Source organism: Semicossyphus pulcher, unplaced genomic scaffold (assembly GCF_022749685.1).
Source record: "Semicossyphus pulcher isolate SPU_LCO1_2020_fin unplaced genomic scaffold, fSemPul1.0.p SCAF_10, whole genome shotgun sequence".
Classification (NCBI taxonomy): domain Eukaryota; kingdom Metazoa; phylum Chordata; class Actinopteri; order Labriformes; family Labridae; genus Semicossyphus; species Semicossyphus pulcher.
Window position 1 is genome coordinate 18,728,750 of NW_027211604.1, and position 16,703 is coordinate 18,745,452.

Here is a 16,703-nt window from a genome sequence, read left to right on the forward strand (position 1 = left end):
CTGTCCATCTCGGAAACTTTGAGAAACTGCCATATCGCAGAGATCTTGCACCCTTCTTCACCCTTGCACGCGCACACTGGCCCTGAGTTAATGTCGTAGCATTACGTCAAGCTTTTTTAGGGAATCATCGAGCATTTAGGCGAGATTAAAGTGTTGTTTTATCGGCAGAAAATAGACATGTCTGTCAATGTGTCATTTTCAAGCCATAATCTCCGGATACCAATAACGTGCCGATAGTATCGTGCATCCCTAATAAAGTGCATTCCTAATTGGAATAAAGGCATAAAATACACTCTGGAAGTGTAATTGTTGCTGGCTCAACAAAGCATAAAGACCTAATTAAAAATGAATTCATAGGACTCACGTTACATCACATAAGTAACCAGGCATACCACATAGCATATGATCATTTGAAGCTGGCTCATCACTTTTTCATCACTTTTCTGGCAGATATACAAATAAAGTTTCAATATTTTCTTCTTTGGAAGGATCACTTTGTTGCTGCATTGCCACTGCTTGCGTCGCCGGTTGCATATTTCAGTTTTTGTTTCCCTCTTTCTCTTGTTTTGCTTCACTAAAGAAAAAAAACTTACTTCATGCAAGCAAGACAAATGCAAAGTGCCTCAACTGTAAGTCTGTGACTGATGAAACTGGGGCATTCTTCCAAAGTATTCCTGCAATTTGCAGCTTTAGAACGCCACTACTCAGTGCCTCTATAGTAGCTGAAGAAGCAATTCGCTGCTAGCATATAGGGTAGCACATCTTTATTATTCCTTACGAGTATGTGACAGATCCTGACTACAGCCAGTTTTCACTACAATACTACCCCATGAATCAAGTTTTCAAGGGTACTGAATGTCTCCCTGCTCTGCTCTTGCAGATGGACGTGACAGGCTTTAGGATATATGTGCACTTGTGTAGACAAGGGAGGCCTGCCCAGCTGTCTGTCAAAGTGAAGGGAGTAAGCTACTTGTCTCCATCTCACATCAACAAGACACGGCTTTCAGCAGGGCCATGACGGACAGCTCACCTGGCCATAACACATGCATGTGCCCAAACACAGGTACACATACTTAAATCAGACCGGCTGTCTGTCAACATATAGGCACACAATGGACACAGGCAGACACATAAGGACATCCTTTACTGCCCGGCAGCGCCTAATAATGAACTGTACATCCTGTGCATATTAAATCCTCGCTGGGTTCAATTTTCACAGCCCAAACGCAGTGAGTGTGAACAGACCAACCAGCTGCAGCTGTACCACCATTTTCATTTCATGCCATTAAAAAGTCATTATTTCTTATCATTCCACAATTTGCAGCCAGACATTTGAAAATGTATCAGGTGGAGAGACTAACATTATTACAAGCTACCACCTGGTGAGGCATAGGTCAGAGTGATGACAAGTAGGTCTCAACTCCAGGCTCTGAAGTCCCATATCACTCTGTACATTAAACAGGGGAATATGGTATAGCAGATTTAAGTGAAACATCCAGGCAACAGCCGAGTCTCATCTCGGCCAGTCGGTTACAGCATCATTGTTAACTAGCTTCAGGTGGTAAGCTCTGCGACTAGCCACATCCCATTATCTATACCGCTTATTCTGTTCAGGGTCGCAGGGGGGCTGGAGCGTATCCTAGCTGTCATTGGGCGAGAGGCGGGGTACACGCTGGACTGATAGCCAGTCAATCAAAGGGCTGACACATAGACACAGTTGGGCAATGTGACATTATTTACCGTTAAAACAATATGAAAATGTCTGTTGTATGTGTTTTTCTATATCGTCTCGATCGTGATGTCACAAAACCAGCGGCTGAGCTTCTTTACCGCAATTTTTTTACGTTTCTAATCCTTTGCAATCCAGTCCGGAAAAGGACTCAGGCTAGTCTTTAATTAGTATTTAATTCTTATTTAATTCACACAGGATTATTAAAAAATAGGCTTTACCGTGTGGTTATTTCATACAGACTAATTATTTGTTAAATTACCAGAAAACATGATATATCTTGATATATATCGTTATTGAGATACGAAAAAAAATTGGCCATATCGCCCAGCCCAGAGAGACAGACAACCGTTCACGCTCACACCCACACCTACAGGCAATTTAAAGTCACCAATTGACCTAATAAGCATGTCTTTACACTGTGGGAGGAAGCCAGAGTACCCAGAGGCATTCACGGGGAGAATATGCAAACTCCACACAGAAAGGCCGACTTCGTCCGAACCTGGGTTCAAACTAGGAACTTTGTAGCTGTGAGGCAACAGCGCTAACCACTGCACCACCGTGCAGCCATTTAAACCACTTAAAGCAAAAGTAAGTACAAAAGAAAAATCCTGAACCGATATATTCACGTTTGTGCGTGTCACTTACTGCTGTTTGATTATTTCAAACAAAAGTATTTGTCAGGAAAATTGTAACATAGTTTTTTATTTTTGGTGCCTCGGAGGATATCAACTGATTCTAAGCCATCAGGCCCCAAGTGACCCAGTCCAAGTGATGAAAAAGATACAGTGGTGATACAGGCCGTTCTTGTCATGTACAAACCAAGAGATTCAGTAATGGTGATTTCTGTTCTTTATCAAATCCTCTTGTATTTGCAGACGGAAACATCTGACCCTTGTGCACATAAAACCCTTCCAATCCTTCGCACAATAACAAAAGGCCGTCGTCATCAACCTACAGTAAACACAAGGCTGTTTTCTAAGCTCCTTTAAAGCTGATGTTTCTCTTTTTCATTTAAAGAGAACCTGGTCTCAGCAAGTTTGTGCGCATAAAGTGACACTTGGTGTGTATGTAAGTGTCTCCTCTTACTTTGCACGAGGGCCTTAAGATGCACTTTATCTAACTGCTGCTTAACTTGTACCCAAGCAAAAAGAAAAGTGACATCGAGAAGAAGTCGTTCCTTGAAGTCACATTTCTTTTGTGACAATTTTGAGAATAATTACTGTATTAATATGTTGAAAGATTGCATATTTCGGGGTGGATTAGCATTCATTAAGTGTCAGGCTTCACACAACAGAGCAATCATGGATTATCTGTCTTTAAAATCTAAAAAATGCCAGCTCCATGCTATTCCACTGTACTGTAAGGAGATTTGCTTGGCTATAAGCATGTCTCTCAGTTCTTGAGAACATATTTGTTTGATTTGGCCCATAAACCTGAATACATTTCTTTGTGATTCTGTGACTAAACGGATCATCTGTGAAAAATCAGCACCCACCTCCGATGTCAGGTCTGAGTTTGTTGTCGTATCCATCTAGTAGGCTGTTTAGGATGTGCGTGACGTCACTCTCGTACACTTTTGGAGTCAGCACCCACGTCTTGTTAGACACCTCGTCATCGTCATCGGTCTGAAAGGAGCTGCGGGGAGGAGAGGGAGAAAACATGCAATCAATAATTTGTTTTAAAAGGAGAGCAAGCTGTGTCTTTACTTCTGTGCTAGGCTTTCTCGACACAGACATGCTGGGAGATGAGAGACACAGAAAAAGGAAGGCTTTTGATGATTTCAATCCAAGGTCAGGAGATGAACTTGGGAACTTTTCATCATCACAATATTGCGACTGTAGACACACACTGAAATATTAATCATCCTATTCCTTTTTGCTTCTGTGAAACAAGGCAGTTATATGAAAATGCTCATTTGAGTTCCAGGAAAGACTGAAATAAAGTGATGTAGGATTAATCTACTTTGATACCACTGTGTTACTCTGGTACACCCCCACCCAAAGTTTCTTCAAACATTTCTCTTTAGTTTGATTTCCATGTATACTATTTTAAACTCAATCCACATCTAGTACCATTAAGGGCACAGTGTACTGCTGAAGAGCCCAACGGTAATTCCAGTCCCATAATGTAGTCAGACCAAATCAGATAAGACAGACTGTGTATTATGTGATGCCAGATGTGAGAATGAGATGAAAGGACTGAAACTAAATCCTTAAAGAGCAGCTCCAGTCATGGTTTAAGACATATAAAATGCTCTGCTTGAAATAATAAATTGTGTCTGATGTGTTTTTCTGCAAAATACGTTTAATTACCTTGTAAAAATCCTCCCAAGGAATCACCTTCTTCTCCCTCATTAAAAAAGTCTGCATAGGCCCCGCCCACTATGTACTGCGTTTCTCCTGTGGTAAAATTACAGCCGAAACGAAAACAAAACACGTCTCTGCCATCGTTTAGTGGCAACATGTTGAAACTTAGCTGACGATCACGGTTACGGCTGGCTCGTGCATCGCCGAAGTGGTCGCCATAGGTTACACATAATGATATGCTTAGCGTCACCCCGTCCATTAACGGGATTGGCTCCTTCGGTTTGTGACGTAACAAACCCTACCAATCTGACAACGTGTTGTTCAGCCTGTCCTTGGTACACTGCAGTTTAAAAGCAGACAGGCCCAGCCATGGAGATGACTGCTAATGTTGTCCTTGATATGTCTTGTAGCACATGAAAGATGAAAGATGTTTACAAGGTTTAACACTTGATTTGCACTGAAGGGGGGCTTTAAAATTTGTGCATGCCCTGCATTGAGATGATATCTTGATTTGATTTTAAAATCATTTGGATTTCTTTTGATCTTGCTAAAAACCTTTATTTCTATATCTACTTATTTGTCTATTACAATTGGGAGAAATGTCACACTGGTCAGTCTTTTAAAATGAGATGTACTGCGTTTTTTCTTTGCTTCCATTCAAATTGCCCCCATTTAACCGAATATGAATTAGTCTAATGAATCCAATTTTATACTATTTTCACTCAAGTCAGGCCAGCAGATGAATGAAAGCACCTCCACCACTTTCATGTAATTGTATCTTTCATATCCTAAGAACTGGCACACCAACCTTCTAGTTTTAATTCTAATGAAAGGCTTATTCTGTCTGCTGAGTTTTCTATTACAGAAGCGGGTATTTTTATTCACTCTACTGCTTTAATTTTTAACTATTGTAAAAAGTAGAATTCAACTTTTCAGTGAAATTGAATTTCAAGGTCTTCCCACTATTTCTCAAAATAGCCTTCCAAAACAGCCTGACGTAAGAGGCATAAACAATTGTAACAACATTATATAGCCTCCTCTTACTGTCAAGCCCAGAGTTTGAATGGCCACCTCCACAATGACCTTCAATAACAGCTGAAGCTCGCCTGCAATTTTCAACTCAAGTGACTCAACAGAAATAATGAATAAAATCCAAGATGGCAAAGTTGAAGAACAACGAGCAGAATTGTTTGTGCTATTGTAGATGGTTTTTAAGAGAGCAGACAAGCCAATTTTCCCGAGTTTACTTCCCACCCCAAACGTCTCACACTGAAAGGATAATGATGTCTCAAGAGCCCCCGACCACAAATACCAACATGACGGAGCTGGAGATGTTTTTCATGTTCTCCCAGAGACAAGTATGATCTTTGTAAATTATATGTCTGAAATAAAAGTTTAGTTTTTATACAATACACCTTGTCAGGTTTGACATCTGAATGAAAAAGGAGGTATGTGATCCAATGACAGTGCATTAGGGTGTGATAATGTATGTCAGGACACGTAGCGCTAGCACACTGCAATAAGAGGGGAGGTTGGTGCTGCCAGTGGACAGGGTGTGTGACAGAGAGTAAGCAGACAGAGGGCACAAAATATGTGTTGGTGAAACTGTGGGCTAGATTTATCTACATTAAAGCCAAGCGCACATCTGTGCTGCATCTTTTCATTCCATTTGTGCGAGCAATACCTGTATTTAAAGTGTGTGGTTTTTAAAGGCAGCAGTTCATTATGTAATGACTGTCTGAGATTAGCTTCTAGACTCGTTTCGTGACTTCAAAAAGTGCCAGCTGAGTGTTGGGGCTTTCCTTATAATAAACCTTATGAGAATATAAAAAAACAAGTCACCAAATAATGTTAATTTAGAAGTAAAGAAATCCCCAAATACTTAAGTTTTAATCAAATTCCAACTGAAAAAATAATTCTTATGTTATATTACTAAGTGTAATCATAGTGTCTAAATGTATTGCAACAAAGTCTTGCTACTGTCTAAGGAATGAAAAAGCTCAAGTCTTAAAAAAAGATTAGCCTATACTTTTTTTATATTATACTTTTCTCCAAATGTATCTTTACTAAAAATTGTGTTTTCTTTGCACGTTTCTCACTTAACAAGACAGAAAACTACCATAACACCTGAGCTAAATCAATGCTTTAAACCTCTCTGTTTGCTATTGATTAAATCTTGGACTATTCATTCATAAATCGCGCTCCACAGTAATTTTGTGATGATTTTATTGTGGTGATTTTACAATGAGTTTCACCATCTTATTTTATTCCTTTTTTATCTTATGCAAAGAACTTTGGTTTATAGAGCACCACTAAACAACAAGCAATTCCACCGTCCCTGGCCTGCCTTATCACAAGTACAATTGGTATCTCTGTACTGCAGAAGCCCAGTGAATGTCAACTTCTGTCTGTAAATGTCAAAACTACAACTCCCAACCACCCTTGTGGTTAGTGTAAGAAAATGGACGAATACAGTCTTTCAAAATCAAAATCAAAAAGACACTCCCACTTGAGTTTCTCTTCATGTAATAGACCAGTGTGGGTTTGCCATTCTTTTGAGGAAGCTAATTTTCCATGCAAAAAACAGACTAGCGTAATACCTAATAGAATGTGCAATCATGCACACATTCATGTCTCCTGCTGTTTGTGCAATCTTCCTTGTATGCATAAGCATTACAGAAACGCATAATTCAATAATTACATTCAAGTTGCATCTCTGATGATAGAAAACTTGCATTTGCGGCTGTTTGTTTAACAACAGGGTTTAGGAACAAGACTGAGACAAATGGGAGAGGTGATAAATTCATATAGAAACAAATATAGAGTTATACCAATTTCTAAGTTGTCTTTAACAGCTCTCGTTAAAATATGCAACTCCAGTTACCACAAGGAGATGGCCGACAGCATAAAGGAACAACCTTGAAACAGTTGCAAGCTTTCACAGAGGCTTTGGAGCAATGAGAGGAACAGAGTCCTCTGAATGAAATAATAAAGAATCAGAAATGGTGAAAAAAAGAAGACACCGTTTCCATGGTAAAGCACAAGGACAGAAGCCCTGATAGCTTTCTCATGTTCTCAGGCTGGGTGTGAGGACTAATGCTTTGACCAGCACTCTGCCTCAGACTGCATTAAGTGCCAATAAGTGCCATCCATCTCCACCATAACACTGCGTCCTTAAACATTAAATCTTAATTATGTTACTCAGGTGGACCCTTTTAGAAATGCGTTACTGGATGTTATTAAAGAATATGCAGGGAGTACCTGCCTCTGGCACTGATAGGGAGGATAAATATAAAGGTATGGTTGGATAGACATTGAAAGTTAGGTTGTATTTTTGTAAGTAGCAGGTACGTAGGGGGATGGGTAGATTGATGTATGTAGGTAGATAGATGGATGAATGAATGGATGGATGGATAGCTACATGTGTAGACATAGATAGGTTAGTATGAATGTAGGAAGTAGAATAGAGGGAAATGGATATATAAATGGATATATAGGTAGGTTGATAGGTAGGTATATGATTATATAGATGGTAGATGGTTGGATTTATAGGTGAATCATGGATAATTTATAGGTGGTTGGATGCACATAGATAGATAGGTTGGTAGGCAGGTAATAAGCTAGTAGGTATGTAGGTAGATGGTAAGATAGTTAGCTACATATATTTTGGTAGATAGGTAGGCATGTGGGTATATAGATATATGATAGATGGATGGATGGTCGATAAGTGGGTGGATACACATAAGTAGATAGGTTAGTAGGCAGGTACTAAGCTAGTAGGTATGTAGGTAGGTGGTTAGATAGTTAGCCAAATAGGTTGATATATAGGTAGATACATTGGCTATATAGGTAGATAGGTAGGTACATGGGAATTGGATTGTTGATAGATGGGTTGATGGACATAGATAGATCGGTTGGTAAGCAGTTACACAGGTCGTAGTTATGTAGGTGGATGGGAAGATAGTTAGCTACAGTGGTAAATAGATAGGTAAATGGATAAATAGATGAATAGATGGATAGGTGCATAAATAGGTAGGTGAACTGATACGTGGATGGATGGATCGGTAGATGGATAGTGATGATAAACAAGGCAGAGAGGGGTGTGAAAACGTATCCAGTCTCTTTTAGGTTGCTGCAATGTTATCATCTATATTCATCTTGCAGAGTATCTCTGTGTATTTGGAAATGCTCCAAAGACGAGCACTTCAAAGGAAAGAGCCATGTGTTCTCCACTGCAGGCAGATCTGATGTTTTGCCTGCTAATTTGGTACCTGAAGATCTACAGAGACGTCTTCGCCAGTGTGCGTATCTGCGCTTGTGTGTTGTATGCGCGCATGCTGTTATGTGTTTGCGCGTGTGTTCGTGTTTGTTTTTCATGCATATGTATGTCCGTGGCTGTGTATTTAATGAGGGAAAGTACTGGAGTTAAGTGTTGTGTTCACAGCTCATCACTTTGAGGGCAATCTGCTAGTGTCATACATTCTACCCCTTCACATTTGGCATCAAGAAGCACCCTCATTTCCTCTATATGTAACAGTCACAGCTTACTATTACAGATCTCAATTTAAATTTCACTGCAGGTTTCATGTAAAGCAGCAGAGGACTGTCTCTTCCTCTGCAGGTTTTCAAAAGTATCCCTCAGAAGGAGAACTGTAGCAGTATCAGCAATGAAAACAGCCCTTTGCCTACTATTAGCATCCTCAACAAGCTCCCTTGAGCGATCATCTTTGCATGTTTTAAATTGTAGCTAATAAAGGAACCAGACTCTAATGAACCCTCATGCTTATTATTCACCAACATGTAATTGGTCCTGCACCCATGGCAACAACACAACAAACCACTCTTGCACACCCAGTTTGTACTACAATCCTCCTTTCACAAGGTCTGCCATTAATACGACAAAAACTGCAATAAACAACCATGTTATACTAATGAACAGATGAACAGATGTATGCATTTAACATGGATGTAAATTCTGCTAAAAAATCAGGGTGGAAATTTGCAATAAATGAATATTCGCAGTTCTCAAACACAGAACTTCACTCTGCCCAGTCTAAGTAGGATCACATAAGTTCGCTAATATTGGCATGCAAGGATAACTTATTCCCCTCAGTGGTTGAGTGCAATGAGGCAGATTGGGCCAATTTCTAAACTTGCCAATATGTTGTCACTTAAATTAAAGGCACAATCAGTAATTTGATGGACTATTTAAATGCGAGGTTATGCTGCTATATGCAACTGAAATGTTGCCTTAAAGATGATGTAAACAAACCCTCAACACCTACATTAAATATTTACAACTCATTAAGTCGCTGTCTTGCGTTAGGCTAATTGCTGGATTTGAAAAAGAATGATAGCAGGGACCAATTCTGCTTTCAGTTTGCATATAGGCCTATGTGATGGTGCTTTTAACCTTTTGGGTTTTATATATTAGAATACTGCAGCAAGTCCAAATCTAATGCAGTAGGCTATTTAACTGTAAAAAGGCACAGTATATTATCACAGAGGGAAACAAAACATCTTCAAACTAGTTTTAAAAGTATCCTAAATTCACCTTCTGTGCACTTGTGTCCTTAAAATAGAAAAGAATGAACCCTTTTGGAATAAGGGTATCCAAAAAAGTTCTAAATTTATCCACAGAATCTCGGGAGAATAAGAGATAACAAACAGGGCCAAGACAGCAGGGACGGTCACAGTGAAAAGAATTCTGGTTAGGACACTGTTTTAGGCATGTTGGCGCCAACCACCATGACCCTATGTCAGCTTTATTGTGATTATACTAAGCCAAGAAAAAGTGAGAAATAACAACTGCTGGTTATGTACACCTTCCCAAATCGAATAGATCTAAAATTGCTGACCTTCATACCTCCTGTGGAGTAAATATGACAGACATTGTAAGAAAGAGGCAGCTATGTGCTTTGTCATCTTCTTCTGTCTTGTCTTGTCTTGTCAAACTCTGGCAAACATAGAAGGAAAGATGTTTGACATCTGCGTGCTATCAACTAGATTTTCAGGACTCTGAGAGAAATGCATATGATAGTCGTTATGGGATACATGGCATATTGACAGATTGTCAGAATTACATATCTCATAGTCATTATAAATGCAGACAAGAGCCAGATAGTGTATGATAGCTTGATTGAGTCCAATATACTGTATGTTTCCCATTTAAATGGATAGATTTGTAATGAGCATACACACTTGCCATAGAATAATACTATAATAATAATAGTTCTGGATAATTGGAATAAACAAGTGGCTAAAACTGGCTTCAAATGTGTTTTCTTGTGAAATATGTCCCAATGATCCACACCTACAGAGGCTCTAAAGAATACTACTCCCTTTCTGATGTGTATACAGAGTCATCAAATATTCGACAATCTGTTACTGCGTTATGCTTTCTATTTGTGTAATTACTGTTTTCTGTATGACCTTCTTTTGTACATGTTCGAAATAAATCTAATCCAATCCAATACAATACTAATCTGTATTCACTCAAGTTGTTATTGCTAGGTTACTTCATCTTTTAATGTATCATGTCCATAGCATATTGTCGCTAGCAAGCCAACTCTAGCTATGAAATTAACCCTGAAAATCCCAGAGGTTTAGTAAAACAAACATATTTTAGTCACTTTATTATTTTTGTTTTATAAAAAACTATGCCAACACTGAGTAGGTGTATGTTGTTGGATGAGGAGTCTTTATTTTGTACTTGTTAAGCAAAATGGTTCGTTTGTTAGGTTGCAGTAGGACATTTCTCTTAAAAAGGAACATTTAAAGGGCCAGTTCGCCGATTTTCAACCTCAGTCCTATCATGCTATTATGGGGAGCTAATGCCATTATGGTAGGAAAAAAATGCAATTTGGCTCTGTGCCTTTGGAGGCCACTATCCGCTTCTCCAATGGGTCCTGGAAAACCTCCACCAGTATACGTTATCTGGCGTAGGCCAGGGAGCTTGCTAAACTACACTTCCACAATCTAGGATGCTAGCCTCTGATGTCATGTCTCATTCAAAATCGGCAGGTTTGAAATGTAGACTGCAGACCTGAAGATTTTTTAGATGATCCACGGGTATATTCTCGTCGTAGTTTAGATTCTGTACCGAGTCATTGCCTGCAGCAAAACGGTAGTATTTCACTCCAGCGTCTCTCGCTGGGTCGTTCTTTCAGAGGGAGGGGTGCAATGCACGCTGGGTGTTGTAGGAATGTAGAATAGGTGAAACTATGAGCTGTTTGTACAACTTTCTCCACAGCTATGGTGCCAATGTCAAATATTACTGCTTCTATCGATTACAGAGAACACCAGCTTTGACTAACAGTGGCTTTTTCCAGAGGGGCAAATTGCTCCTTTAACTTTGTATTGTTTTTGTAATCTTATAGACATTCTGCATTGCTGGTGTTGATACATTAGTTGAGACATGGGTGGCTACACATCACAGTATTTTACAATCAGAGAACTATAGATATATGTTTGATGTAAGAAGATTCAGAGAAGATAGGCCTTGCAGAGAATGCTTCACTGTTTTTGGTTGGGATAACAATATGTTGTTAGCAGCAGTGTTGCCCTGCTGAATCTGTCAATGGCGTCATATATTTATTTTATCATGTAATAAAGGTTGTAAAAAATTTACAATTTAGGATAGGAGAAAAATGCATTATCAAATGAGATGTTGTGCAGTGACATCAATAGTACCTCTTTAGGTCATTTGAACTTGTACTTAATGACAGTATACAACATATATTAGATCTTCCATTATGTCCCCTGTTCGTACTACCAGTGTCGATGTCAAGAAACCAATGTAGGCTCTAAAAACTCATACCTAAATATGTCACTGAACTGGTAAGGTTAGAAATTAAAAATAGAAAATCAAAATGTAATTATAGTGTATCCCCAAAATGTGTCATGTTTGAAAATGCTGGAGTCGAGTTTGTGGAACAACAAACACCACCTGGCTTGATAGAAAAAACTCAATCAGGGCTTCCTCTCCCACTGACATCACTTCCTTCTGTCAACAGAAGAGGATCCTGGGCCTAAATATCTGAAGACTTCATGTTGACAGATGGCACCATGTACCCAAACATTTGCAACTAAATTTCTTCTACATCTAGCCTACTTAGGGGTGTTGTGCTAAGCCTGGTGTGATACATGTGATGTAAAGTGGTAATTGGGCTGCACACTGGGGTTAATGTATGTTGATAGACAGCAGACTTCACTACACATAGTAAGTGTCACAATGAGTCAGAAAGTAGCAAAGATTACTGAGAGCACGCCGGAGGCCTAGTGAGATGTCTTATGTAAGCGGTCTCAAACATGAATCACAATGACTTAGAATGCACTTTACTAAACAATGGCTGTCTTTTAATTATTATACGCATGATTTATAACTTAGGCAACATGAAACTAAACTAGGCTGATAACAAGGTTTTGGACACGTGGTAAATAGACTACTTATAGCACTTTTCTAGTCTTCTGACCACTCAAAGCGCTTTTACACTACATGTCACATTCACCCATTCATACACTGATGGCTATGCCTTCGGGAGCAATTTGGGGTTCAGTGTCTTGCCCAAGGACACTTCAACATGTGACTGTAGCAGTCAGGGATCAAACCCCCAACCTTCTGATTGAGAGGTGACCGACTACCACTGAGCCACAGCCACCCCAATGTAATGTAATACCTTTTTGCAGGTGTTTACACACAGAGCTCATGTTTGGCCTTATTATGATTAGTTACGAACACCAAAATGCCACCTGCTTTAATCTACCTTAGCTCACTACAGTACAACCACTGGTGGACAACTTCCAAAATCCATAATATGCCAATGTATCTCAATCCTGGTTGCAAAAGGACAAGGTATGTAGTGTTTGCTCAAGCATATTGTAAACACTACTTGTGCGTACAATTAAGCGGTACACAGGCCTGACGATGTAGGCTGGGCAGGGAGCCCTGTGGTTGCCATCAGCATGACGGTGATTGAACGTCGACTGATTTATCTGCCTCCATTTTTCACCCTCCAGCAGCATAAGACGAAAGCGTCGCGAGGAGCCTAACCATCCGTCCCCTTCTTGACTATTCTTATCTTAGTGCTCGGAAATAATGTCGTCTTGACAGGGACAACTAAACAGCTTCTCTCAACAAACTCAAATCTACACCTCACGTTAGAGCTGAAATGGCATCCCTTATAGCCTGCCTGTACGCGTGCAAGAAAAGCATTAGTCCATATGTGTTATCGTTGTCCTTATTGTGCCTTTACACTTGTATTCTCTTTGTGATTGTCTGCCATTTTGAAATGCTTTTTTATTTCCAATACGTGGGAAGAAACGAACCCTCATTCATGTTCAAGTTGGCTTTAATACAAACGACATATTCGGCTTCCGCTCAATAAAGAGGCTTTGGCTCTTAGAATAAACCTGATCCTTAAAGATAGCTTAGCACAGACTATATGTAGCTTTAGCTTCAAGCAAATTAGCCTGCCACTATGCTATTCCTAACGCGGGGCAGATTGTGAGAGACACTGGGTTATTCGTCTCTTCACAGAAATGTTTCGCTATAAAAATGCCCGATTTTAAATTTATTTAAGACAGTATGTAGCTATGCGTCGCTTTTGTTTTCTGTGAAAACGACACGAAATCTCTCCTGAATGCGATGCATGTGTCGCTGTGGCTGGCCGAAATAATTCTATCACACTTTCTTCAATAAACACAATTACAAGTGATATATAAACACACTATATGGGTTGGTTTCTACTAAAACTAGACTCACCACAGCTACATAATGTTCCAGGAGCCCACTAACAGCAGGGTTGTGTTGGCATTAGATGGGAGGCACCGCTAAATTATATGTTAGTAATACAGGAAAATGCTACCCGAGAGAGCCGACATAATGTCATGGTTTTAAGAGGAAATATAAGAGAGTCGTTTCTTACCTTGTAGGGAGATTAACGACAATAAACACCCAGAGAAACAGCTTCAGTGGGAGGGAAGGCTTCGCCATTGCTGTCGAGCATTTGGAGGCTAAATTTGGTGAAGCCATCATCACCATCTTCGTTTCCTCTTTATTGCAGATGGACGTGTCCGTCTATTTACTGTGTTTCCTCTCTACGATACATTACGCACGTTAGCAGTAGCGGGTCTGCAAATCTAGACCCGAGGCGGACGTGCGGTAGAGTGAAATCAGCCAAAACAAAATCGATGCGAGTCGAAAGCTTGATTTCGTACCGCTCGTTCTTTTTTTTGGCGTGTCTGTTGCCGAATTGACAGCCTAGCAGGGCCCTAAAAAAATTGCCACAGACGGCAAAGCCCCCCCCGTAATAAGCTACAGTGAAACCGAGCAGCTGAGAAAAGCAGTGGAGCCTCAGTCTGAATGCAGATTAACGCTGGGGTCAGAGAGGAACTGATGCACGTTGCTGCAGCACGGATCAACACATGCGTGGTTTCACCAAGCGGAAGCAGGGGAGCATAGAAAATACTTAGCTTGGTGCTAAAAGAAAAATGGTGGCTTTATTATTAATTTTTTTTACTGCTAGCACACTCTCGTTGTGTACCACGTGATGCTTGTTAGAATAAAATATATTTTTAATATGTTGATGATCTGAGCACTGGCAACTGGTGTGAGAACTTGCACTATTTGGTAATTACTGGCAAATGGTGTGTCAGCAATTAGCACAATTTAATACAGAGGCTCTCAAAATGAGATCCAAGGTGGCACCCTTGGGTCCCTTACAGGCTAATGAGGAGCAAACACACTATTTAATGCTGTATCAGTGACCACGGTGGGGGTCTTGTTGTAATCATGTTTCACTGGTACTTTTCCTTCCTTAAGTGAAGAGAGAGAAAGTTGTATACACATAATTATATTAATCTCCTCAGTTGGAGAAGTGTTTGTGTGTGTGTTCCTCCTTGCTATATAGATCCATTTGGAATCCTAAATGACCCTAGCCATGAATCCAGTCCAGTCATGGTTTCAGCACCTTGGACAGCTATATTAGTTTCATCTGCATTACAAACCACCAATCAGCACCAAGGACAGCTCCAGACAGCCTGCTGCTGCTTAAATCAGACTTATAGTTGCTCACACAGCAAAGTTGATTACTCAGTAAATAAATAAATAAGTATATAAATAAACACATGCTGTCACCACCAAAATAGACCTCACAAATCTGTTTAGGCTACACTGCTGTGTTTTTTTTTTTTTTACATTAATTGATAACTTGACTAAATGAGGTTAAGTGTACTGTAAGTACAACCTGTTCCAGAGGACACATTTATATTTAGGCAGCATACCCTATAATTCTATGATATATTTGGTTTCCAAGTCTTTTGACATTTTCTGTAACCCAAACCAGAGATAGCATCCTGTGTTTTGCACTGTCCTTTGTAAGGTGCTCTAGTATCCATTCCAATAATCCTTACATAAGTATGCTAATTCTCCTGCATCTGTAGGCTGTAACTTATTTCCAAGGACTCCTTGAGGGGAAGTTTGACGATAAAAATATGTCTTCATAATCTAAAACAAAAAATGGTAGCCTGTCTCACACAGTCCCATAAATAACTGCTGTTACACCCCCCAGTCTCTCTTCCCCCTCTGCCCTCTATTTTTTCTCCTTTTATGGAGACACACGTATTGCTCATATGGAAATCTTTTTTAATGCTACTTCAGGAGAGAGCAGGAGGATAAAAGTTTGTTAATAAACAAAACACCAAATTCAAATTAGTGCTTGGTAGGGCTTGTGTGCATGATGTAAGTGACGTGTGCAAAATAGGTCACGTGTCTTCAGCAGTATTTTCCTTCTGTTTTAACTGTAGTACACTCACATCTGCCAAGTTTCCATTTAAAGTGTTTATAAGCTCAAGATGTCTTTCATCTGGACTGCGTGTACAATATATTCTTATCTTTACTGAAACAAGGAAAGAACAATTTTACATTGTTGTGGCAAAAAGGTCACAGGCCAATGACCAGATGAGGCCTGAACTCCCTTTACAACTGACAATGTTTAAACTCTAATAGGTGGTAAAAGTCAATCAAATATGAGCTGAGAAGTAGCTGGATCTGATGCAACACAAGTCTATTGAGTACAATGAGCAAATATGACAACAAACTCTGAGCTTCACCAGGGTGGAACTAAATACACATTACACAGCCTCTTATATACTCTACAATGCTCCTCCTGTTATGAAGCTTGTTAGCACTTAGAAACACCCTTTTTTTAAATATTACATCTGTTCTCTGGTCGTATTTTAACCGTGTCAAAAGATATTGGTTTTCTCCTTATATGGAAATCTAATGGTGTCAGACATTAGGCTATTGCTTTGGAAGTTGCCTGTACCTGACACGGTTAGTTTCGACCACAGGATAGAGTAGCTTTTTAAAAATAACAAAAGAAATCATTTAAAGCTTAAGACATTTGATTTTAAACACTCTATAAAAGATTTTTTTCCATACAGAATATGTTCTTCACCAGATTATATGATTTACTTCACTCTCAAGTCGATTATGAAGTTTCGAACATTTCCCAACAACATCTCATACAACATGCACAGTGCATTTCTGAATTACTCAAACAAGATAATGGAGGGGCCACAATTTATCTTCTTCCTCTGTGGAAAAACAGTGTTGTTTTTCGATATTTTTTGTCCCTACCCAGCGAAAAGTGTTGTTTCCAGTG

General features: G+C 39.6%; 1 protein-coding gene across 4 annotated transcripts in view; it reads right to left on the reverse strand.

The window, feature by feature from the left end:
- Positions 1-14,377, reverse strand: part of gabrg2 (gamma-aminobutyric acid type A receptor subunit gamma2) — a 65,423-nt gene extending 51,046 nt beyond the window's left edge. For all 4 annotated transcript variants that reach the window (XM_069678077.1, XM_069678069.1, XM_069678061.1 and 1 more), the window contains exons 1-2: positions 13,965-14,377; positions 3,228-3,367 (exon numbers count right to left, since the gene is read on the reverse strand). In XM_069678077.1, the coding sequence (XP_069534178.1) occupies positions 3,228-3,367; positions 13,965-14,080 (256 nt within the window). In that variant the 5' untranslated portion in view covers positions 14,081-14,377. The remainder of the gene's footprint in view (positions 1-3,227; positions 3,368-13,964) is intronic.
- Between the last annotated feature and the right edge of the window lie 2,326 nt (positions 14,378-16,703).